Source organism: Schistocerca americana, chromosome 4 (genome assembly GCF_021461395.2).
Source record: "Schistocerca americana isolate TAMUIC-IGC-003095 chromosome 4, iqSchAmer2.1, whole genome shotgun sequence".
NCBI lineage: Eukaryota > Metazoa > Arthropoda > Insecta > Orthoptera > Acrididae > Schistocerca > Schistocerca americana.
In genome coordinates, this window is record NC_060122.1 from 673,230,402 (window position 1) to 673,256,767 (window position 26,366).

General features: G+C 41.8%; 1 protein-coding gene across 5 annotated transcripts in view; it reads left to right on the forward strand.

Annotated features, from left to right (window-relative positions):
- LOC124612260 (cAMP-specific 3',5'-cyclic phosphodiesterase 4A-like) overlaps positions 1-26,366 on the forward strand; it is a 329,771-nt gene that overhangs the window by 197,375 nt on the left and 106,030 nt on the right. For all 5 annotated transcript variants that reach the window (XM_047140347.1, XM_047140348.1, XM_047140349.1 and 2 more), the window contains one exon: positions 2,638-3,516. In XM_047140347.1, coding sequence (XP_046996303.1) covers positions 2,638-3,516 — 879 coding nt within the window. The remainder of the gene's footprint in view (positions 1-2,637; positions 3,517-26,366) is intronic.

Consider the following 26,366-nt stretch of genomic DNA (forward strand, 5'->3'; position numbering starts at 1 on the left):
GCTGATATGGAGTACCTGGTGGTAGGTGGCAGTACAATGTACCTAATATGAAAAACGTATGTTTTTTGGGGGTGTCCGGATACACATATAATGTACATATTAACTTAATACATGGTATCTGTTGTAGGCTTTATACTGTAAATTTCTTTCACATGTGTATACTAAGTTCTATTGATAGACTCTGAATGTGATAATATTGCCATCCAGTTGATAAAGATCCCAACCATTGTATGTATCTTGCATTCATAAGATACAATGTGGTGTGAAGAAGATATACAGGGCGGAGAAAAATTGTGTCATGAAATTTTAACCCTGGATAGCTGATGCCAGTAGGAACCAAAATTACTAGTGTTCTGTTGGTTGACAATACACCTTTTTTAAACTGTGGGAACTTAGTGCCACGTGCTCCGAGTGGATGTGGGATTGCCCTGTTGCTGTTCGTCGGTTGACGGGCAGTGCTATGGTTGTCGGTTCACACATACAAACATCCCTCGCATTGTCACTACCCCAACATGATACACACAAGTGTCGAATAGGTTTTGCTGTTTGTCTCCACGTCACGTCAGAGGCATTCCCAGATAAGCTTTGCTTCAGAGCACACACATGTTGGTCGGTTGGTTGGTTGGTTGGTTTTTGGGGTTCAAGGAACCAGACTGCAAGGGTCATCAGTCTCTCACACACAGATCACCTGTACTTTATTCATACAGTAAGTATGGCGGCACAGTATTTGTTTAAAGAACAATGAGATTTGGTTTTTATTTATGGACTAGCCGACTGTAATGTGCATGAAGCTGATGGTTGTATGAGGAGTGGTACCCAACAAGATGCCACCCCCACCCACAAACATTTAACAACAATTCACCTGCGATGTGGCAAAACAGGATCATTAGCGGGTTATGAAAGTGATGCTGGGAGACCTTGAACATGATGGGATGCTGCATTTGAAGAGACTATTCTCAAGTGCTTTGAGGAAGCACCTACGACAAGTACTTGAGCAGTTGGATGACGTGGGGTCACTCATTGGTTAATCTGGGGGGATTTGAGGGCTGACAGCCAGCATCCATTTAGTTTCCACCCTATCGAAGACGTAAAACCTGTGGTGGACTATGAACACAGGCTAGGGTTTCGCCAGTGGTTTCTGTGACGTGTTGCATGAGAGCCCAACTTCCCCGCCGTCGTGTTGTTTACCGACGAGTGCACCTTCCATCGGGATTGCCTTTACAATACTCGAAACGTTCATTACTGCGCAAGGGGAAATACTCATGTCACTTATGTCCATGGACACCAGGAATGATTTTTGCTCTACATTTTGGCAGGCATTGTGGGTGACAATCTGATTGGGCCAGCCGTCTACCTCCTCCACTTACCAGGCAATTTACCTTGACTTTTTGCAAGAAACTCGACGCGGCATGCTGGGAGATGTTCCCCTGGACATCTGGCTATGCATGTGGTTGCAGCATGATGGGGCACCTGCACATAACAGTCGTGCTGTGCGCATATATTTAAATGAACTTTTTGATGGCCGGGTAATTGGCAGAGGCCCTTCTCGGACACGGCACCTGTGATCACCAGACCTCACACCACTGGACTTTTTCCTGTGGGGATTCTTCAAGGTTCCAGTTCACCCAAGTGGACATGAACCACCTAGAAATGAAGAGGAATTAATGGGTCACATTCAACATGCCACAAATCATGTCAGGGCAATGCCAGGAATCTTTGAAAGAGTTCGACAAAACACCATTTGACATTACCAAGCTTGTGGCATGTCAGAGGGTTGCCAGTTTGAGCACCTGCTATAAGTAAACAATGTCCTAGCTACAAAAAAGGCCCTTTTCAGTACTGACACAATTTGTACGGTTTTGTTCCCGTTATTCCTTATCATGAAACTACAATGGATGTGTCGGGACCCTGGCTGATTCACCCCCAGGGTGGAAGGCTAGCATCCTATCACTGAGCATGTCGGCCGCCTTGGATACATCGCAATCGCCTGCAGGCAAAGCATTCATAGTCATGCGTTGTCCAGAGCATCCAGCAACAGTGCAGTCCCATGGCCAATTGGAGCTCATGGTGTACCAAGTTTCCGTAGTTTAAAAATTGCGTGTTGTCGATCTACACAACATTTGTAAGTTTGGCTCCTAATGGCTTCAGCTATCTAGGGTTAAAATTTCGTGACACACTTTTTCTCTACCCTGTATATACTAGGTCCTTTTACACTGATTGCCATATACCAGTTATAATTATAGCATCATTAGGTGAGTGTTACTTCAAGTCCATAATTTAGCAACCTAAGTTATGGACATACATGTGATGCAAGAAATAGCTTGGAAAAGAGATGGCGAAAGTAAAAAAACTGTATTCTACACTACTGTCATTTTATAATAATACCACACAAGTCCAGGTATTTATGGCACCTGTTTAAAATGTTCTAATTTCATGCCTCTTTTAAAGCAAGAGGCATTCCAATGTACAAACTCTGTGAAGTTTTTAAAGTGTGACATGGTGGTGAGAATATCTTACTTACCTTGCTCAGCTGTCACATTTCTGCTGCAGAGATGATTTGGCAGACATATACATCGCAGTATTTCATTGTCACATAGCAGAACCATTTTGCTTATTGTATTTTTATTGTCTTTCCAGGAGGATGGAGCGGAACTCCTTCCACTGCCTGCAGTCATACCTGCAGCTGCTGACATGCAACTGTATGCAGCACCTGCTCGTCGGCGTCACTCTGTGCCACTCAGTGCTCCTCAGCCACCACCAGTATCACGGACCGTTATCCGGCGGGAAAGCCTCCCTCCCCCTCCTCCACCACGTAGCCCTCGAAGGAGAGGCTCCCCCCTACCACCTCCATCAGTTTCACCTCTTTCACCTGCTGTCAGCCCGCAACTGCTGGATGAGCCATCACTATCACCACCACTTTCATCTAGCAGTAGTAGTGGTGCAGGAGCAAATCAGCCACCCCCAGCAGACCACAGTGCTGAGAACTTGCTACCAGAACCGAGCATTGCTAGTATTACAACCAGCACTGAGGCTAGCCGACTGTCGTCTGTCCTTCGAGGTTCTGTGCCATCTTCCTCAGGAATGAGAGGTGCAACTGCTACGTTAACACGTCAGCAGACCTTTCCCCCTCTGCAACCTTATGTGAGGGCACGCTACTCATCTGCAGCATCAGCATCGGCAGCAGCAGAACTGTCAGAGGCCGCGTCAGACTCCTCTGATCCACCAGCATCACCGCCACGACGTGCATCTCTCGCAGCACCACTTCGAGAACGCTCACATCAGCCACAACAGCACTGCAAACGTGAACAATCTGACTGTCCTAGTGTTGGTTCATTTTCTGGCTATAGTCACACAGATGGCAGTGCTCCAGCAAAGCTGCCAAAACTGAGTCCACCTCCACAGTCTCAGTCACCAACTGAGCCTGCATCTGACTCAAAAGGTGGCCTGTGGGAAAAGGAAAACGTTGATCCTGATGAAATATGTCGGTCTGCAGCTCTGCGAAGGAATGGTGCACAGGTATCTATTGGCCAAATTTTCACTTTTTCCGCTTTCTGATTTCTGACTCGCACCAATTTAAGTGACTCCTACACTCCTATACTTGTAAATATTCTTCAGTAGTATTGTTACTAGATCTGAAATTTCTTCTGTCTTTACAGCATATTCCACTAGCACTGCATTAAGCTATTTCTCCATTATATTCAATTAGCTTCTGCTCCTCACGTGCATGAAACTGTATACAAAAATTAATATACAGGATTTGTAGCTGATTTTTAAATTGTATAGACATGGAGGTTAAGTTCACACAAGATACTTGTTATTTATGGAATGGTACAGATCTTGACTACCAAGTAAACGTGGCTGCATGTTAATGTTGTTCATATGTTTTATTATTAAATTTTTTTTTTTTGCATGGGCTGGATTTCAGGGCATATCATTCACTCATTCACACAGGAATGTTGTGTGTGTGTGTGTGTGTGTGTGTGTGTGTGTGTGTGTGTGTGTGTGTGTTTGCGTGTGTGTGTGTGTGTGTGTGTGTGAGAGAGAGAGAGAGAGAGAGAGAGAGAGAGAGAGAAAGAGAGAGAGACAGCAAAGACCTGTAACACGTCCAGGTGTAAAAGATTCTTCTTATTGACTAGAGAATTTGTAAACCATGGCAATATGGCTCAACATCACTTATAGTAGTGTATATTGAGAATGACAAATTCAAAGTTCATAAAAACTTATGTCCAGCAGAAACAGGACCAGATTAGCAAATTATGACCTTCTTGGCCTATCTAATGCATTGTATTGAGTCATCTTATTTACATAAGCAGCTTATGCATTTAACATTGGATAAGTCAGCATTGTACTACAGAAAGGATGAAATAATTATTGCTAAATATTGTGCCTACCACAACATGTCCAAAATAAGGAAGGTATTTATGAAGAGGAAACATAAAAATATTAGAAGTGACACTATATGCAAAAACAATACTGATAATTCATAAACACCCTATTATTGAGAAGGAAGAATGTAATTGTAATAACAATGTGACAGTAATGAGTGGTCAAAGATAACAGGAGTGTTCATCCTATGCCACTGTGAATCCATTTATTCACCACATGAAATGTTTCATTAAAGACAACTTTCATCAACAGTTATGGTTAGGTGAATGATTACACCATTCCCACAAATGTATGACCAACATTTGTAACATAGCAAAGAAATGCATGGGAAAGCTTATAATTAGTATGCAAGCAGGTTACATTTTATGCATTTTTTGTCCATAACAAAAAGATGCAATGTACTCAAAAAACAGTCATCTTAGCCCATACTGTTATTGCCAGGGGATAGCAAGTGTGTGAAATATTTTAAAAATAGTAAAATTTTGTGCTTAAAAAAACTATATTCATATATTTAAGTTTCCTCCTTCCCCCCTAAGTGCACCTAACTCGGTTTCAACTTTCTTGTCTTTTATTGTAATGTAGATATTCATTCCAACAATTTGGAATATCTGGGTAAGTGCAAAGGAAAGAGTATGAAAAGCAAGAAAAGAGGTCTAAAATTTTTTGGGATAGCAGCTTACAGGATTGAATTATTCAATGGACTGGATTGTTTTTTGCTGAAAATAATTGTTCAAGAGACTTGCCCTATGTGATTGTGCATCTGAAAAGGTATAGACATCTATGGGTCTACCTAACAATATACCATCTCAAACACAAATGGTATCCTATCAGAAGAGAGTCTTTCTATTTATGTTTAATGGATGAGAACTGGTTCCATAACTTACTTTAAGGGTGTTGCCTTTTTGAAAGTGAAGACAGATACATCTATGAAGAGAAAAATGCTCCATTAATTATAAGCCTAGCTTAGATGTTGGTATTCCCTCACAGGTACACAATTCAAATGGTGAAGCACATACACGTAATTGTTTCACAGCTGAATGGAGCATTCTGTGTGAAATACGTAATGATGTCATCTATCAGTGACCTCTGTAAAGGCAAATCATGGCTCAAACAGGCTCATGATCCTATTCTTTTTTAGTGCATAACAATAAATCTTGGCTATTGCCAAGCATTGTAGCCCTTTGAAAAGTTTGTGATTCCAATCTATTGCCAGATCCTTTCAGCAGCACAAGGATGGAACATTTGATCACCTGGTGATGCCTGTCTAAAACTGTGGAAAAACTGAACTGACAAGGGGGTCTTCATGTAGTTTATCTGGTTCTGCAATGTTGTTTGACTAATTGTGGTATGTCAGCTGCCTTATGTCACACTTTTTAAAATCAGGTCAAATTCTACTCTCAAACACACATTTGTCTTCTGTGCTAGTGTAATGCAAATGCATGTTGTTGGTGAACATGTGATGATTTTGTGCAATACTGCTGTGGTAACAACTTATGTGTCTTTCATGTCAGTTGCATGTGCTTGTGGTTTACGATTTTCTCTCATTTATGGAAACCATTATGCAATAGGAATAGAGTAGTATATTTTCCTTTTCCATTATGGTGGAGGGAGAAGTCATTTTCAAGAGAGTGTTTGCTATAGAGATGTCTCTTAAAATTATGTGTCAGGAAATCACGTATTCAGTATATCGCATGTACGTATATACGTATTCTAAAGACTAATGCCTTGTCGATGCAACCACTCTCTTCTCTCACTGACAGTTTGTTTCGGCTCGATGTAATTGTCAAACCAGTCCTTCCATTTCATTCTTGTCATTTTCCACCATATACCCTTCTCAGTAGCCTTTCCAATTTATCTAGAGTCCAACTTTCATTTCCATAGAACAGTGTACTCCATACAAACAGCTTTCTAAAGGATTTTTCTTAGTCATAAATGGCTGTTTTTGTGAATGCAGTCCTTCTCTTCACTTCCATTAAGCATCTGTGACTATACTATGGAGGTAACAAAATTGTTTCACAGGGTCAGTTCTGATGTCCGAAATTTTTATGTTGGTTTTAATGTCCCCCATATTTTTCTGCTCTACCGTTAGTTTTGTTTTGTGTTTGTTGACTTTTAATTTCCATTCTTTGAGAGAGTCTGATAGGACTTGCAGCAATTGATTCATTTATTTTTTGGAGTGTGCAACTATTATAATGTCATCAGCAAATCTAATGAAATGTATCCTTTCACCAGTGGTTTTTATTCTCTTTATCTTCTCCTTCTCTTGTCATTCATCTTAGGCTATTTTGGAATACCTTTTCACTTAGGCTATGGGAACTGATTAAAAAAAGTGTGATTGTTATCATATATGTAACTATTTAAATACAGTAACTATTTAAGTACATTTATTTTCCGATTAATGTATCACCTATCAAGTAAGTTTTTAATGTAACATTGACATCCACTGAAAGGGTACTAGAAGGAACACTTATTTTTACTATAATGTACAGAGCCTAGTGTTTTCTTATGAGGAGTAAAGCACAGAGCTTCAAAAACCTTTGAGAACACATTCGAAGAAAATGAATTCTGAGAGACAGCAGAGGTACCAATAAAATAGAAGCCGGGATCTTAAATTTTCCATTTAGAAGTTTGTTCATACTGGAAGATAGTATATTACCACTGCTTCTCTCCTCCACAAAGTTATAATGGGTAACGTTGTTGACAGGAAGAAACTTAAATCTTCCTTCTTCCATACCCCAAATAACCATGCTTGTGTAGTTTCAATAAAGCTCACAATCTGTAGCATTGCTCCTACATGTGACTTTGGAGCTCTGATTTTGATTTCAGTGGAAGGGCTGCACCAGAGACTTAAGATTGTAGTTGCAACTACTTCAATTTGCACCACAGGACTGTGAACAATGGGATTTTCCTAGACAGACCACCAGACACACCAGAGACAGCATACTAGTGTAGCTGCCTTTGTGTGGAATGCATAAAGGATTTTTTAAAAGAAGTAACTCTATGCCAAGTTCAATCAGGATGCTCTAGGATACTTACAACAGACCTCAAGAAATGCCCCTATAGATCAGACTGTCAAGATACCAGTGATAAATTGTAGAAGCTTTCTCAAAAAGTGCCCAGATTTCAAGCACCATTGAAAATATGTGGAGTCACATAATGCTTAACATAGAAAGTTAGGAAAAATTGGAAAATATTATCAGTGAGATGTTTGGGGGAAACATAAGTATTTACCAAAAATACAGACTCCATGGGATGGGAGGTGACATAGTTGTAGCAGTAAATAAAAATCTTAAATTAATTGAGGTAGAAATAGTATCTGCTTCTGCAACAGTTTTGCCGTATTACTTAACAATCACAAATAGTATAACAGTTGTAGTTGGATGCTTCTGTCAGCCACTAGACTCAGCTCAAAAGGTAATAGACAACTGCAGAGAGAACCTCCATTCCTGGTATGTGTGTTTCCAAGTCCTGCTATAATGAAGGAGATTTTAATCATCAGTGATTGTGAAAATTATAACATCATAAGTTGCTGATTGGAAAGGGGAGAGGGGGGGGGGGGGGGAGAGAGAGAGAGAGAGAGAGAGAGAGAGAGAGAGAGAGAGAGAGAGAGAGAGAGAGAGAGAGAGAGAAACGAACTTTGTGCAAACATGTTTTCTCCAAAAATTACCTGCGACAGGTAAATTGGAACACACTCAGCTACCACATGGGCAGTGCATGAAGCTATCGATAACTACTATAGCAAAATATTACCACAGGACCTATCTCAAAATCACAGGAAATGTTGGTTATGTGTTAAGACTGTCAGTGGCTCAAAAATCAATATCCAAAAATGTGCAGATGAGACAGGAGCTACGACAGGAAACAAAAGCTGAAGTACTGAATTTTGTCTTCAAATGTTCCTTCACAAAGGAAATTAGAGTCAATGTTTGCATCATTTAGTGATCATGCTCCTCCTAAGGTACAGTAATCAGGTAACACTGATTAAAAGCAGTTGAAAGTACTAAAAATCAGTAAGACACCCCACGATATAATACAGGCCCTGAAGGTTCATTGAGTAAGTTTGGACAAAATGGCTGATAATGACTATAATCATGTAATACGTCTATCTCTATCGAAAAGCAAGGGCAGAGTGGGTCTTTAACAGTTTCCTTTTTTTAGTAAGAAATTGTGAAGCAGTTAAAACTTGACAGCGATAATAATAATAAATGCAAAGCACTCTTACTGTAACCATTTGCATCAGTTGCACATAACGTAATATTCATTTGAGACATTACACAGCTCACATGGATGAATAAAAGTGATAATTTTTTCTGCTTTTGACATGTGAATGAGGTGAGGTAGGAAGAAACTTTGATATATATATAAAAAAAACAACAAAGATGATGTGACTTACCATACGAAAGCGCTGGCAGGTCAATATAAACACAAACAGACACATACATACACACAAAATTCAAGCTTTCGCAACAAACTGTTGCCTCATCAGGAAAGAGGGAAGGAGAGGGAAAGACGAAAGGAAGTGGGTTTTAAGAGAGAGGGTAAGGAGTCATTCCAATCCCGGGAGCGGAAAGACTTACCTCAGGGGGAAAAAAGGACGGGTGTACACTCGCACACACACACATATCCATCCACACATATACAGACACAAGCAGACATATTTAAAGACAAAGAGTTTGGGCAGAGATGTCAGACGAGGCGGAAGTGCAGAGGCAAAGATGTTGTTGAATGACAGGTGAGGTATGAGTGGCGGCAACTTGAAATTAGCGGAGATTGAGGCCTGGTGGATAACGGGAAGAGAGGATATATTGAAGAGCAAGTTCCCATCTCCGGAGTTCGGATAGGTTGGTGTTAGTAGGAAGTATCCAGATAACCCGGACGGTGTAACACTGTGCCAAGATGTGCTGGCCGTGCACCAAGGCATGTTTAGCCACAGGGTGATCCTCATTACCAACGAACACTGTCTGCCTGTGTCCATTCATGTGAATGGACAGTTTGTTGCTGGTCATTCCCACATAGAATGCGTCACAGTGTAGGCAGGTCAGTTGGTAAATCACATGGGTGCTTTCACACGTGGCTCTGCCTTTGATCGTGTACACCTTCCGGGTTACAGGACTGGAGTAGGTGGTGGTGGGAGGGTGCATTGGACAGGATTTACACCGGGAGCGGTTACAAGGGTAGGAGCCAGAGGGTAAGGAAGGTGGTTTGGGGATTTCATAGGGATGAACTAAGAGGTTACGAAGGTTAGGTGCATGGCGGAAAGACACTCTTGGTGGAGTGGGGAGGATTTCATGAAGGATGGATCTCATTTCAGGGCAGGATTTGAGGAAGTCGTATCCCTGCTGGAGAGCCACATTCAGAGTCTGGTCCAGTCCCGGAAAGTATCCTGTCACAAGTGGGGCACTTTTGTGGATCTTCTGTGGGAGGTTCTGGGTTTGAGGGGATGAGGAAGTGGCTCTGGTTATTTGCTTCTGTACCAGGTTGGGAGGGTAGTTGCAGGATGTGAAAGATGTTATCAGGTTGTTGGTGTAATAGTTCAGGGATTCTGGACTGGAGCAGATTCGTTTGCCATGAAGACCTAGGCTGTAGGGAAGGGACCGCTTGATGTGGAATGGGTGGCAGCTGTCATAATGGAGGTACTGTTGCTTGTTGGTGGGTTTGATGTGGACGGACGTGTGAAGCTGGCCATTGGACAGATGGAGGTCAATGTCAAGGAAAGTGGCATGGGATTTGGAGTAGGACCAGGTGAATCTGATGGAACCAAAGGAGTTGAGGTTGGAGAGGAAATTCTGGAGTTCTTCTTCACTGTGAGTCCAGATCATGAAGATGTCATCAATAAATCTGTACCAAACTTTGGGTTGGCAGGCCTGGGTAACCAAGAAGGCTTCCTCTAAGCGACCCATGAATAGGTTGGCGTACGAGGGGGTCATCCTGGTACCCATGGCTATTCCCTTTAATTGTTGGTATGTCTGGCCTTCAAAAGTGAAGAAGTTGTGGGTCAGGATGAAGCTGGCTAAGGTAACGAGGAAAGAGGTTTTAGGTAGGGTGGCAGGTGATCGGCGTGAAAGGAAGTGCTCCATCGCAGCGAGGCCCTGGACGTGCGGAATATTTGTGTATAAGGAAGTGGCATCAATGGTTACAAGGATGGTTTCCGGGGGTAATCGATTGGGTAAGGATTCCAATTACAATTACAGAAATTACAGAACTATCAGTTTAATAAGTCACAGCTGCAAAATACTAACGCGAATTCTTTACAGACGAATGGAAAAACTAGCAGAAGCGGACCTCGGGGAGAATCAGTTTGGATTCCGTGGAAATGTTGGAACACGTGAGTCAATACTAACCTTACGACTTATCTTAGAAGAAAGATTAAGAAAAGGCAAACCTACGTTTATAGCATTTGTAGACTTAGAGAAAGCTTTTGACAACATTAACTGGAATACTCTCTTTCAAATTCTGAAGGTGGCAGGGGTAAAATACAGGGAGCGAAATGCTATTTACAATTTGTACAGAAACCAGATGGCAGTTATAAGAGTCGAGGGGCATGAAAGGGAAGCAGTGGTTGGGAAAGGAGTGAGACAGGGTTGTAGCCTCTCCCCGATGTTATTCAATCTGTATATTGAGCAAGCAGTAAAGGAAACAAAAGAAAAATTCGGAGTAGGTATTAAAATTCATGGAGAAGAAGTAAAAACTTTGAGGTTTGCCGATGACATTGTAATTCTGTCAGAGACAGCAAAGGACTTGGAAGAGCAGTTGAACGGAATGGACAGTGTCTTGAAAGGAGGATATAAGATGAACATCAACAAAAGCAAAACGATGATAATGGAATGTAGTCAAATTAAATCGGGTGATGCTGAGGGGATTGGATTAGGAAATGAGACACTTAAAGTAGTAAAGGAGTTTTGCTATTTAGGGAGTAAAATAACTGATGATGGTCGAAGTAGAGAGGATATAAAATGTAGACTGGCAATGGCAAGGAAATCGTTTCTGAGGAAGAGAAATTTGTTAACATCGAGTATAGATTTAAGTGTCAGGAAGTCATTTCTGAAAGTATTTGTATGGAGTGTAGCCATGTATGGAAGTGAAACATGGACGATATCCAGTTTGGACAAGAAGAGAATAGAAGCTTTCGAAATGTGGTGCTGCAGAAGAATGCTGAAGATAAGGTGGGTAGATCACGTAACTAATGAGGAGGTATTGAATAGGATTGGGGAGAAGAGAAGTTGGTAGATCACGTAACTAATGAGGAGGTATTGAATAGGATTGGGGAGAAGAGAAGTTTGTGGCACAACTTGACTAGAAGAAGGGATCGGTTGGTAGGACATGTTTTGAGGCATCAAGGGATCACAAATTTAGCATTGGAGGGCAGCGTGGAGGGTAAAAATCGTAGAGGGAGACCAAGAGATCAATACACTAAGCAGATTCAGAAGGATGTAGGTTGCAGTAGGTACTGGGAGATGAAGAAGCTTGCACAGGATAGAGTAGCATGGAGAGCTGCATCAAACCAGTCTCAGGACTGAAGACCACAACAACAACAACAACAACAACAACAACACAAGGATTCCAGGCGTTAGAGAAAGTGGTTGGTGTCTTTGATGAAGGATGGGAGACTGCATGTAATGGGTTGAAGGTGTTGATCTACGTAGGCAGAGATACGTTCTGTGGGGGCTTGGTAACCAGCTACAATGGGGCGGCCGGGATGATTGGATTTGTGAATTTTAGGAAGAAGGTAGAAGGTAGGGGTGCGGGGTGTCGGTGGGGTCAGGAGGTTGATGGAGTCAGGTGAAAGGTTTTGTAGGGGGCCTAAGGTTCTGAGGATTCCTTGAAGCTCCGCCTGGGCATCAGGAATGTGATTACCTTGGCAAACTTTGTATGTGGTGTTGTCTGAAAGCTGACGCAGTCCCTCAGCCACATACTCCCGATGATCAAGTACCACGGTCGTGGAACCCTTCTCCGCCGGAAGAATGACGATGGATCGGTCAGCCTTCAGATCACGGATAGCTTGGGCTTCAGCAGTGGTGATGTTGGGAGTAGGATTAAGGTTTTTTAAGAAGGATTGAGAAGCAAGGCTGTAAGTCAGAAATTCCTGGAAGGTTTGGAGATGGTGATTTTGAGGAAGAGGAGGTGGGTCCCGCTGTGACGGAGGACGGAACTGTTCCAGGCAGGGTTCAATTTGGATAGTGTCTTGGGGAGTTGGATCATTAGGAGTAGGATTAGGATCATTTTTCTTCGTGGCAAAGTGATATTTCCAGCAGAGAGTACGAGTGTAGGACAGTAAATCTTTGACGAGGGCTGTTTGGTTGAATCTGGGAGTGGGGCTGAAGGTGAGGCCTTTGGATAGGACAGAGGTTTCGGGTTGGGAGAGAGGTTTGGAGGAAAGGTTAACTACTGAATTGGGGTGTTGTGGTTCCAGATTGCGTTGATTGGAACTTTGTGGTTTTGGAAGGATTGGAGCTGGAAGTGGGAGATTGAGTAGATGGGAGAGGCTGGGTTTGTGTGCGATGGGAGGAGGTTGAGGTTTGCTGGAAAGGTTGTGATGGGTGAGTGAGTTGCCTTTCCGGAGGTGGGAAACCAGGAGATTGGATAATTTTTGAGGTGGAGGGTGGCATGCTGTTCTAATTTGCTGTTGGCCTGTAGGAGGATGCTTTGAACAGCCGGTGTGGATGCGAGAGAGGAAAGATTGAGGACTTTTATTAAGGATAGGAGTTGACGGGTGTGTTCATTGGCTGAGTTGATGTGTAGGTGAAGGATTAGATGGGTGAGGGCAATGGATTTTAAGTGCAAGATTGCATTTATTGCTTTCCAAAACTTTTATTTAGCGTCAATTGTTTCCCTAGGTGAATAATTGACGAACAGTCTCAGTGTTAAAAATCCATGCATGATCGTAAAATGGAAACTTTCTATTGTTGCGCTGAGTGGGAAGTTATTGTAACCGTAATTGTCAATGTGCTCAGTAGCTAACAGAATTGAGACAATTTCTGTACAAGTTTGTTGAGTTTCTCGAGCAAGGTTATAAAATAATGATGGTTTTTGTGAAACTGTGTACTGTGTGGGGTGATTTCGGACAATGCCAAGAACGTATAAGAGCAGGAGAGGTGCTAAAGTATGGTGTAATTATGACCTGGAACTTTTAGATAAAGCTGTTTGTGATATTCAGAGTGGTAAATTATTGTACAGAAAAGTGTGTGATTTGTGTGGTATACCTAAATGAACCCTACAAAATAAAGAGCAGGAAGCATATCCGAAAAAAATGGGAGGACAGCCAGTGCTAAATAAAGAAGAAGAAATGTTGAGAGCAAGGCATCTTGAGGGCTGCACGTTGGGGATTTCCCTTCACTAAATTGGATATTACACTACCTTGATAAATCTGGCCGAAATGAGAAGAAATTTCATAATAATTTGCGAGGAGAAGAATGGGTGCATTTATTCCTCAAACAACAGTCAGAAGATCTTTCCGTTTGCTTAAGCGAAAATATTAAACGAGCTCTTGCAGAAGTGAACAAAGAGACTGTTAAGATGTTTTCCCCCAATATCAAGGCAAAGCTGGAAAATCTCCCACGTATCATTCCATATCACTTATTTGTAACAAAGGGCTACCTTAAAATGTGTAAAATGTCACCAAAATCAAATAAAAATCATGTAGAATTTGAAAAAAAAAGGGCAGTAACTGTCCAAATTTGCCCTCGATATACTGTAACTTCGGACAGAGATTTAAAAAAACATATGTGTCCGAAGTCACCCCAATCCATGGGGTGACTTTGGACACTTTATTTAACTGCCTCAGATAAATATATCTTCACGTACACTTTCTGGTTCTGGGATATTTTATTCGTTACACATATACCCCACCACTTCCATAACAATCAATTTAATCTAACAATATATACGAAAGTTACAATCAAAATATGACAAAACAGTCCGAAATCACCCCGTTTGATGGTACCTCAAAAAACAGCTATGATGATTTCAATTCATCATGGATTATTTTAATGACAACTTGCAAATTTCAGATGTAGTTGATTACCCATGTGGCATACAGTTTGATGGAGCAGTGCTGAATAATTATTGTGTCAAGATACAATAATGTCCTATTTAAAGTTGAGTTACAGATTCGCTGTCATGAAATATGTGCTAGTTAACCATATAAAAACAAAAAAAATTCTCTGCAGATATTTGTGATTTAGGAGTAATTTCAGGTTGAAATATTAACAATATTAGGAAAAGACAGATCGCTTCTTACCTTAAAGACGACACATTATGTTGCAGGCAGGTACAATGAAAATACACTTACACATTAGTTTTCAGCTAAAGCATTTGTCAGAAAAGGAAGCACAAATACATTCATCACACAAGCAAGAATACCTCATGCAAACATGACTGCCATCTCTGGCATCGCGGACCAGAATGCAGTTGTCACATAGAATGGAAGCACCGATCTGGAATGGTTGGGGAAGGGGGAGGGATAGCAGGGTACTTTGGGGGGTGGGGGGGGGGGGGGCGGGGGGGGAAGAGAAGAGTCCTGTCTGGTGGAATGTTCGGAGACTATCAACCCCCCCTCTCCCTGCCACAACCTCCCTTCTGCACAGCCTCCTGATGCTGTGCCTGTTAGCTAGTCCCTGCGTGCTCTGCCAGACAGAGCTCCTCTCTCCCCCCACCCATTCTCTGATATCCCTTTCCCTGCCCCCTCCAGATTTCTGCTTCTATTCTGTGTGGTAGCCGCATTCCAGTCCCAAGCTGCCAGAGGTGGCGGTCATATGTGCATGAGTTATGCTTCCTTGTGTGAGTGAATGTGTGTGTGCTTCCTTTTCTGATGAAGGCTTTAGTGTGCATGCACAAGTATGAGGATTTCTTCTGAGAGCTAGCCAGTTGACAACTCAACAATTCTACTTATCTGTGAGTGGTCTCCTTTACTCCAAAATCACTTACATTCTGCCAGAACTTTCTTTTGTTATATTTAAAAAGATATTTATTCAATTCCAAAAGAGAGAGACTGAATTGACAGTATGTACATGCCTTCAGCGTGCACATGTCTTATGTATAGTAGAAAACTAGATCGGACACAGATTAAGAGGAAACCAGCTTTTCCCAGGAGGGAAGGAGGTAAACATGAATGAATGAAAATACATACATAGAGAGAGAGAGAGAGAGAGAGAGAGAGAGAGAGAGAGAGAGAGAGAGAGAGGGGGGGGGGGCAGGGGGGCGGGGTACAGGGGAGGAGTAGAAGTTCAAAGATGTGCCATCAGTACGCATTGTGCTGAAGATAGGTGACTGGAGTTACAGAGTGTGAAGTACAGGTAAAAAATAATAAAACAAGTGGAGAGAGATAAGACAAATAACCTGCAATAAATACAGGTAGTAAAAACAGGGATCTGAAGTGAGGAAGAAATATGTAAATAAATAATAAATAAAATATTTCTAACATGCTCCAGTTGGGGGATGGAGGTGAGTTAGAGGGGGTAATAGTTGAGAGGAAATGTTGTAGAGCAAGCTCCTATATCTTGAGTTAAACCATTGATGGGTGGATCCAAATAGCCCATGTGCTTAAGCAGACACTCAGGTCTCATGTTTTAGAGCATGCTCAGCAAATCGATGCAGAATACTTCTGAGGTAAATATGTGACCTGATTACATTCTGCTAGTTTTATGGTAGTAGAAAGCCAAGCAGTAAATGTCACCTGTTAAATCACTTGGGAGATTTTTCTTGTGTTTCTACATTTAAATTGTAAGTGTTTCCATTTGTAGGTTTAGAAAAGGTATGAGGCTCCACGGGTAGTTTGCAAGAGGAGGAATCTTCCACTAAGGATAGCTGTCTGTGAATGTCGTAGGGTTCAACAAGGATCTTGCAAAGTTTAGGAGGAGAATGGGATGTGTTTGGAGAGAGGAGGAAAATCCCTCAGTAAATTATTTCTCCAAATTTGTAACTTTTACAAGTCAAACATTTAAATGAGATCATACCTCCCTGATGGCCTCCCGACACCACCCACTGCTATCTTCTGTTGTTCTCCCAGTCTTTGCATCCCTGTCAAACTCTGTGGCAGCCCAGGCCACCTTTCCTAGCTGAAGATTACTACATCTGCTCGTGCTGCCACCGACCACAATCTTTCCTAGTACTACCATCAACAAAATCTACAGCATTAGTGGGAGTATAACATGCAAATCTGCTTATGTGATTTACAAGCTGATGTGTGTTGACTGCATATCTTTCTACACATAAATGTCTTCTCACAAAATGGGAAGAATGAATGGACATGAACTGACTGACAGTAAAATCTGTTACTCAGTTGTTGAGCATACTCTTTGATTTCACACAAGACTTGGGCCATTTGAATTCTCCCACTAAATATCTGTTGACCTCAAATCCAGAAGTGACAATTTGCTCTTCTGTATATCCTCTCATTGAAATATCCTTCCCAATTAATAACTTCCTCCCTATTACTTTTACTTCAGTAATTATTTGTTTTTATCCTCTCCATTTGTAATTTTCTTTTCTTCATTTCTCTCTACTACTTTCTCTTTCATATTTTTTTTATTGTGTTGGAGCAGAAGCTATCCCTTCCCTGACCCCTCCAGATTGCTGCTTCCATTCTGTGTGGTAGCCGCTACCAAAGCAGAACTCACAACCCTTTCTCTTAGCTTTACTTCTGCCCCTTTACTTCGTCTCCTACCGTCCCGACTTCACAGAAGCTCTTCTGTGAAACTTTCAAGTCTATTGATTTTAATCTTCTTGTCTCTGGCCTCTTTTACTTTGTCTTTGCCTGCTTTCCTGTTCAGACCAAACGAGTCTCTCATAACCTGGGTTCTGATTGACCTGCCCCACCTATCATATCATCCCCCCCCCCCCCCCCCCCCCCCCCCACCCTCGCCAAAACAATTTTCACTTGGAGAATGAAATTTTCATGGAATGTACACTGATGTGAAACTTACTGGCAGGCTGAAACTGTTGCAGGACTCAAACTCAGGAACTTTGCCTTTCACCAGCAAGTGCCCTGTCAAATGAGCCACCAAAGCACAACTCACAACCCTTTCTCATAGCTTTACTTCTGCCCCTTTACTTCGTCTCCTACCTTCCCGACTTCACAGAAGCTCTTCTGTGAAACTTGCAAGACTAGCATTTCTGGTATTAACCACAACCTAGGGGATGTTTCCAGAAAGAAATTTTCACCCTGCAGTGAAATGTACACTGATGCGAAACTTCCAGAGTTTGAGTGCCAGTCCTGCACACAGTTCTAATCTGCCAGGAAGCTTCAGTTTCCACTTTTAAGATATAAAGGAGCAGCCTAGCTTTTCAAAGCTGTGACTATTCAGCTGTACAGGAAGTTGTGCAGTCTGAAGGTAGTGTTGTTTGTGTCATCTGTTTTCTGGGAATTTAATGCACTTTGGTTATAATGTGTACGTTTCAAAATGTTATTACATGATATGGTTTGAATCAAGCAAATTACATAGTTTAATATGACTTTTTGATAACAACATTCTTAATTAAATAATTTTTATGCACTGGTTACCTGATTTGATGCTACTATGAATTTCATGCAGTTGGGTCAGTTTATGTTTGTTGTCAGTTAAACTGAAATATTCCAAACAACTTCAGATGTACTTCAGGTCAGCTAAAGCACATTTCCAATTCAGTTTTTCACAGTTACGATAATTAACATTCTGTTTGGTACATAGACAAAAGTATGTATACACTATTGGTAAATAATAATCTTGATTACATTTGAAAAACATCTTGGCAAGTGGTTATCCACAGCATTCGCCCCCCCCCCCCCCCCCCCGCCCCCCCCCCTGCCCTTTTCTCTCCTGGGGCTAAGCACTGGTACACAGTACCAGCACCTTTTATCTTAAGTTCTACAAACTGTCCAATTTATTTAAAGTGGAATGTACAGAGTGACAATTATTCAACTATATGAAATAAAATTGCCATAACTTCTGATTGGTTTGCGTTTGGACATTGAAACTGTATGGTTGGCCGTGGAGCATGACGGGAATTTGCAAGTGCATGTGTGGTTTGGCTTAGTGACGAAGCCCACTTTCGATTGGATGGATTCATCAGTAGACAAAATTGGTGCATTTGGGAGATTGCGAATCCGTATTTCGCAATTGAGAAGTCTCCTCCCCCCCCCCCCCCCCCCCCCCCCCCCCCCCCTCCCTCCCGAATGGGAGACTGTTTGGTGTGCAATGTTCAGTCATGGAATAATCAGTGTGACATTCCTTGATGGTATGGTGACTACCGAATGGTATGTGAAGGTTTTGGAAGATGATTTTATCCCCATTATCCAAAGTGACTCCGATTTTGACAAGATGTGGTTCATGCAAGACGTAGCTTGACCCTATTGAAGCAGGAGAGTGTTTGATGTCCTGGAGGAGCACTTTGGGGACTGCATTCTGGCTCTGGGGTACCCACAGGCCGCTACCATGGGCCTTGATTGGCTACCATGTTCTCTGGATCTGAACACATGTGACTCCTGTTTGTGGAGCTGTATTAAAGACAAGGTGTACAACAATAACTCCAAAATCATTGCTGAGCTGAAAACAGCCATCCAGTAGGACAATGACAGCATCGATGTTCTGACACTTCAGCAGGTCATGCAGAATTTCGCTATTCGTCTGCTCCTCATCATTGCCAATGATGGCAGCTACATCTAACATGTTGTAACCTAAATCCGAATATCTGTAGTGACGTTTACATGTTGAATAAAGTTTGTGCACACACACCATGGTTTGTAACTAATTTACATTTTTTCATATAGTTCAGTAATTGTCACCCTGTATTATAAATACCCTGAAAGATGGCACTATCTTTGTAAATTAAATTTCCACTTTTATTTCTTATAAGATAACACCACACATTTTTGTTTCATATGTTGGTATTGGAAACAGAAGTTCTGCTCAGTTCACTTGTGTATCAGTATTTCGTCTACATCTACATCCATACTCTGCAAGCCACCTTACAGTGTGTGGCGGAAGGTACCCTGAGTACCTCTATGGGTTCTCCCTTCTATTCCAGTCCCATATTGTTTGTGGAAAGGAGGATTGTCAGTATGCTTCTGTGTGGGCTCTAATCTCTCTGATTTTATCCTCATGGTCTCTTTGCGAGATATACGTAGGAGGGAGCAATATACTGCTTGACTCATCGGTGAAGGTATGTTCTCGAAACTTTAATAAAAGCCCATACCGAGCTACTGAGCGTCTCTCCTGCAGTGTCTTCCAATGGAGTTTATCTATCATCTCTGTAACGCTTTCGCGATTACTAAATGATCCTGTAATGAAGCGCGCTGCTCTCTGTTGGATCTTCTCTCTCTCTTCTATCAACCCTATCTGGTACGGATCCCACACTGCTGAGCAGTATTCAAGCAGTGGGCGAACAAGCGTACTGTAACCTACTTCCTTTGTTTTCAGAATGCATTTCCTTAGGACTCTTCCAATGAATCTCAGTCTGGCATCTGCTTTACCGACGATCAACTTTATATGATCATTCCATTTTAAATCACTCCTAATGCGTACTCCCAGATAATTTATGGAATTAACTGCTTCCAGTTGCTGACCTGCTATTTTGTAGCTAAATGATAAGGGATCTATCTTTCTATGTATTCGCAGCACACTGCACTTGTCTACATTGAGATTGAATTGACATTCCCTGCACCATGCGTCAATTCGCTGCAGATCCTCCTGCATTTCAGTACAATTTTCCATTGTTACAACCTCTCGATACACCACAGCATCATCTGCAAAAAGCCTCAGTGAACTTCCGATGTCATCCACAAGGTCATTTATGTATATTGTGAATAACAATGGTCCTATGACACTCCCCTGCGGCACACCTGAAATCACTCTTACTTCAGAAGACTTCTCTCCATTGAGAATGACATGCTGTGTTCTGTTATCTAGGAACTCTTCAATCCAATCACACAATTGGTCTGATAGTCCATATGCTCTTACTTTGTTCATCAAACGACTGTGGGGAACTGTATCGAAAGCCTTGCGGAAGTCAAGAAACACGGCATCTACCTGTGAACCCCATGTCTATGGCCCTCTGAGTCTCGTGGATGAATAGCGCGAGCTGGGTTTCACACGACCGTCTTTCTTGAAACCCATGCTGATTCCTACAGAGTAGATTTCTAGTCTCCAGAAAAGTCATTATACTCTAACATAGTACGTATTACAAAATTCTACAACTGGTCGACGTTAGAGATATAGGTCTATAGTTCTGCACATCTGTTCGACATCCCTTCTTGAAAACAGGGATGACCTGTGCCCTTTTCCAATCCTTTGGAACGCTACGCTCTTCTAGAGACCTACGGTACACCGCTGCAAGAATGGGGGCAACTTCCTTCGCGTACTCTGTGTAAAATTGTTCTGGTATCCCATCAGGTCCAGCGGCCTTTTCTCTTTTGAGCGATTTTAATTGTTTCTCTATCCCTCTGTCGTCTGTTTCGATATCTACCATTTTGTCATATGTGCGACAATCTAGAGAAGGAACTACAGTGCAGTCTTCCTCTGTGAAACAGCTTTGGAAAAAGACATTCAGTATTTTGGCCTTTAATCTGTCATCATCTGTTTCAGTACCATTTTGGTCACCGAGTGTCTGGACATTTTGTTTTGATCCACCTACCGCTTTGACATAAGACCAAAATTTCTTAGGATTTTCTGCCAAGTCAGTACATAGAACTTTACTTTCGAATTCATTGAACGCCTCTCGCATAGCCCTCCTCACACTAAATTTCGCTTCGCGTGATTTTTGTTTGTCTGCAAGGCTTTGGCTATGTTTATGTTTGCTGTGAAGTTCCCTTTGCTGCCGCAGCAGTTTTCTAACTCGGTTGTTGTACCACGGTGGCTGCTTTCCATCTCTTACGGTCTTGCTTGGCACATACTCATCTAATGCATGTTGTACTATGGTTTTGAACTTTGTCCACTGATCCTCTACACTATATGTACTTGAGACAAAACTTTTGTGTTGAGCCATCAGGTACTCTGTAATCTGCTTTTTGTCACTTTTGCTAAACAGAAAAATCTTCCTACCTTTTTTAATATTTCTATTTACGGCTGAAATCATCGATGCAGTAACCACTTTATGATTGCTGATTCCCTGTTCTGCGTTAACTGTTTGAAATAGTTCGTGTCTGTTTGTCACCAGAAGGTCTAATATGTTATCGTCACGAGTCGGTTCTCTGTTTAACTGCTCAAGGTAGTTTTCAGATAAAGCACTTAAAAAAATTTCATTGGATTCTTTGTCCCTGCCACCCGTTATAAACGTGTGAGTCTCCCAGTCTATATCTGGCAAATTAAAATCTCCACCCAAAACTATAACATGGTGGGGAAATCTACTCGAAATATTTTCCATATTATCCTTCAGGTGTTCAGCCACAACAGCTGCTGAGCCAGGGGGCCTATAGAGACATCCAATTACCATGTCTGAGCCTGATTTAGCAGCCACTTTAACCCAAATTATTTCACATTTCGGATCTCCGTCAATTTCCTTTGATACTATTGCACTTCTTATCACTATAAACAGGCCTCCTCCTTCACTGTCCAGTCTGTCTCTGCGGTATACATTCCAATCTGAGTTTAGGATTTCATTACTGTTTACGTCTGGTTTCAGCCAACTTTCTGTCCCTGCTACTATATGGGCGTTGTGACCATTTATTAATGAGAGCAGTTCTGGGACCTTTCTATAGACGCTCCTGCAGTTGGCTATTAGCACATTAATATTGTTATTCTCTGTTGCATTTTGCCTACTCCTACCTTGCCACGTCTCATGAGGCTTCTTGTCGTGCCTAGGGAGGGAATTCTCTAACCCCCATGTGCACTCCACACATACTCCGCTGCCCTTGTAGCCGCTTCACGATGTAGTACATGCCTGACCTATTCAGGGGGACCCTACGTTTCTCCACCCAATAGCAGAGGTCGAGAAATTTGCACCCCAGATCTCCGCAGAATCGTCTGAGCCTCTGGTTTAAGCCTTCCACTCGGCTCCAAACCAGAGGACCGTCATCGGTTCTGGGAACGATACTACAAATAGTTAGCTCTGATTCCACCCCGCGAGTGAGGCTTTCCCGCCTTCACCAATTCCGCCAACCGCCTGTACGAACTGAGGATGACCTCTGAACCCAGACGGCAGGAGTCATTGGTGCTGACATGAGCAACAATTTGCAGTCGGGTGCACCCAGTGCTCTCTATCGCCGCCGGCAGGGCCTCCTCCACATCTCGGATGAGACCTCCCGGCAAGCAGACAGTGTGAACACTGGCCTTCTTCCCCGCCCTTTCCGCTATTTCCCTAAGGGGCTCCATCACCCGCCTAACGTTGGAGCTCCCAGTCACTAATAAGCCCCTCCCCCCCGTGTGCCTGCTCGGCCCTTTCTGAAGGAGCGGCCACATGTCCACTCACAGGCAGAGCGGGCGATGCCACACAGCCAGCCTGCACATTTACCCTCTGCCTTGTGCGCCGTGAACGCCGCTGAACCCCGCCACTCCCCTTGGGGAGAGGGTGGCCCAACCGCGCCCGGTATCCGCGAAGATGTCTCGACAGCAGGGACAGTGGGTGAAGCATGTAACACCTGGGGTGTACCATGCGACGCACCAGACTCCCCACTGCCGCTACACTCCGAGGCAGCAGCCTGAAGACGGCTGACCGCGGCCATCATCACTTTCAGCTGTTTGCGAACAGTGGCCAGCTCCTCCTGCGTCTGTACACACCAGTCACACATCCTATCCATCCTAAGAAATCAATTTACTGTAGAGAGTTAATCAACTTTTAACTAGACTGCTAATTCACTAATGGCAGCTGATTGGTGACTAAACTGTGGTTGCTAGCCACTTCTTGTACAAAACAATTAAAATAGCACTACCTGTCTCTGGACTGTATTGAAAACAAACACTAGCACTACTGGAACTATGGTTGACTAAAGGGACTCTCTCTGACTGTATTCAAAACAAACACGAAATCTATGGAACACTATTACTAGCACTCGACAATTAAAGCTTCCTAAAAGCAAAAACACACGGAAGAATAACTGACAAGTAAGAAAAATACGGTTAATACTTAAATTAAGGTATCTCGCTGCACAGCAGACGTGAAGTCGATGGCAGTTACGACGACATTTCTTGTTGTTTTGTGTTTCCATTGTGATAAGCAGATGCTTAGGAGCTGTTCATATCAGCTTCGACTCAGTCTAGCATAAATTAGTGCAATCGTTCTTCAAAATAAGTAGTTTCTTTACACCAATTAGTAAGGCTGAAGAAGTACAGAATGGTGAATCTGCACACAAGCTAAATTCTGATTTTGACTAGCCTGAATGTTGGACACTATTGTAGAAAAATGACTTTTGCAAGAGAAACGAGTGTCTGTATGTCAAGAATAAAATTTGTATTGTAAATTGTACTGTGAAGTCGGAAGTCTAACCCTCAATACACAGATAAGAATGAAAATTTCAGTGGCCTGGCAAATTGAAAAATCATTCATTCTAGAGAGTCCTGGAAACAACAGTTAATGTCAGTGAGAAAAAAGTATGTTCACAAGGAAAGAGTGGGGCACAAAGCATCTGAAGGAAGAAATGAAACATTGTGTTTCTTAAATACTTTGTCTCATAATAAAGAAGTAATAGAAAATTTTTTCAAACCATATTTGAAGTTGTGAAGAAAACATTATTGTTTAACAACTCCTAAGATGAAATAAATTTACAGGAACTTAATGGCATAGACATGGGATACATTCTCCATTCTACAAATGCATCCATTAACTTTGTGAGCCACATTACAAATTAAATCAGAAAACCATTTATACACAAATACAGTGCCAGCCAAGAACGTGACACACAAAGGTTTTAGATTCCAAGTATTGGCCAGAAAATTCTTGGAAGCATGATATTTGGTGAATCCAAAATAAGGAAATGAGCTAAAAAAGAAGAAGAAGGGGTGGGGGTTGGGGGGAGGGTAGGGGGGGGGGAGAGAGAGAGAGAGAGAGAGAGAGAGAGAGAGAGAGAGAGCACTGATTAGCCAATAAATGTATACTTACAAGCCAATTGAGTTGTTAGCCATTACTTGCCTTTAAGAGGCAAAATTCCAGTACTGCCAATACACTTTTAAGAGTGGAAAAAACTAATCCTGGCTTTAACAACTGTCGGTCTGTTCCTCGCTAAGGAAAGAGGGCTACATCAGGATGAATAATTCAGATTGCAGGTCGAGAGGGACATAGCTATTTCTGTCCATGTCTGATGCAAAAGCATAAATTGTGAACATAGCAATAGTTTATTGTAAGCTGCACTCTAAATATATACCAATAGAGAAGCTCAGACTGTTCAGAAATAAAGCAAGGCCATTGTAATCACAGCAATATGATGACAGGCTGAGTACTTCATATAGCCTGTCACAATAGATTGATGACTGCGCAGCTGCCCTAGCTCCATCTGAGGCGCACAGCCTTTATGACACACTGGTTCTGTCCCTTGTTGCCAGAGGTGGCAGTTGTAATAGTGAGGAGTAGCATCTCCGAGTAATTATCGATACTTACTGCAGGTGGAGATACTAAACCATCTCCGTTAACACAATTTTGTAGCAACTTTAAACTTTTTATTTGTAAACATACTTACTTTTATTTTAGAAAGGGTATCATTTTCCAGGTGGAATGTTACTAATATTTTAATAACAGTCCAAGTGGAAAGTATTGTCCTTTCTAAAATATTACAGGACTTTATGTGAGGGAAATTACAAATTATATGTTAATGTTTTCCTGGAGTTTCTAAAATTATGTCCAGCCCACCTCTTAATGACCTATTGTTGATTTATAAATTTGTTCTCTGCTTCAGCTGCATGTATGTCAATCATTACTTGTAATTGTGAATGACCAATTTCACCTGTCATTCATTACCAACATCAAAATAAATATGATAATATTGTTCCACGCATGAGGAATTATCTTTCTTAGCAGTTTGCAAATTGCTTTTGCATTATTTTATCCTCCAGTTTTAATAGTTTCTATTGTAGCAACATTATCTCCCAGAGACTTTCGTTTCTTCATATCTGAAATGCTTTGTCCTTTGGTTTAATTTCCAAAAGTCATAATTACATAATTTCCCTGTCTTTTTGTCTCTTGAACTATACAAACACACAAAAAAAATCTTGACATTCCTGAACAATTTTTGGCTGCTGTTAGTTCCTACACCTTATTAACTAATACAATGTAGGAAAATTTCAGAGTTGCATAAGTTCAGTAGCTTACACTGCCTGTTGGAAAACTGAACAAATGTCTAGCATAAAACATTCCTACATTTACTTTTTTCTCAAATGCAGATCACAGCGTATTACATCTTAAAGTGGGAAGATAATTACATTTGTGAACCATAGAATGTGTCAACTTCTAATAGATCAGTTAACCAATAAACTACTTCCCCCATTTCTCAGTGTTTCTCATCACAGTCCACAGTTGCGTAAAGAGTAGGAAATACTTTCCTCAAATGTGGTATTTTTCAAACTGACTAAATGAGGAAAAGTACTGTTCATGCTCTCAGTTCACTGATGTTTCCCTTCAGATGTTGAAATGAAATGGTGTATGTAATTTGTAGGGATATACAGTGGAGGAGAATCTTCGTAAGTTTATTGTCTAGGAGTTTTATTTTTGAATCAGTAATTCACAGATGCTGCTATTGGAGCACAAAAAGGGTGAATATGCTCCTTTTTAAAAGACTCTGTCTCAAATGTGGGGTACAAGCTGCCTCAACACCTTCAAAATTTTTCCCAAAAATTTTTGTGTGCTAACATATTCATGCTGTTTTTAATATACAACTTATCTCTCACTCCTGTTAAGCTCCCCTCACCGTAACTCACTCACACCCACTACACCATCACTGCAAGTTGCTCTCACCCATCCACTCCCACTTACCCATTTAAAACTCATTCAGCCCATCTCGTCGTCATTATCTCTTTGTGTCTTTCTACCTGTTACTGTCTGCTGTCTCACAGCCACAGTCTCCTTTGTTTTGTCTTATTACTACT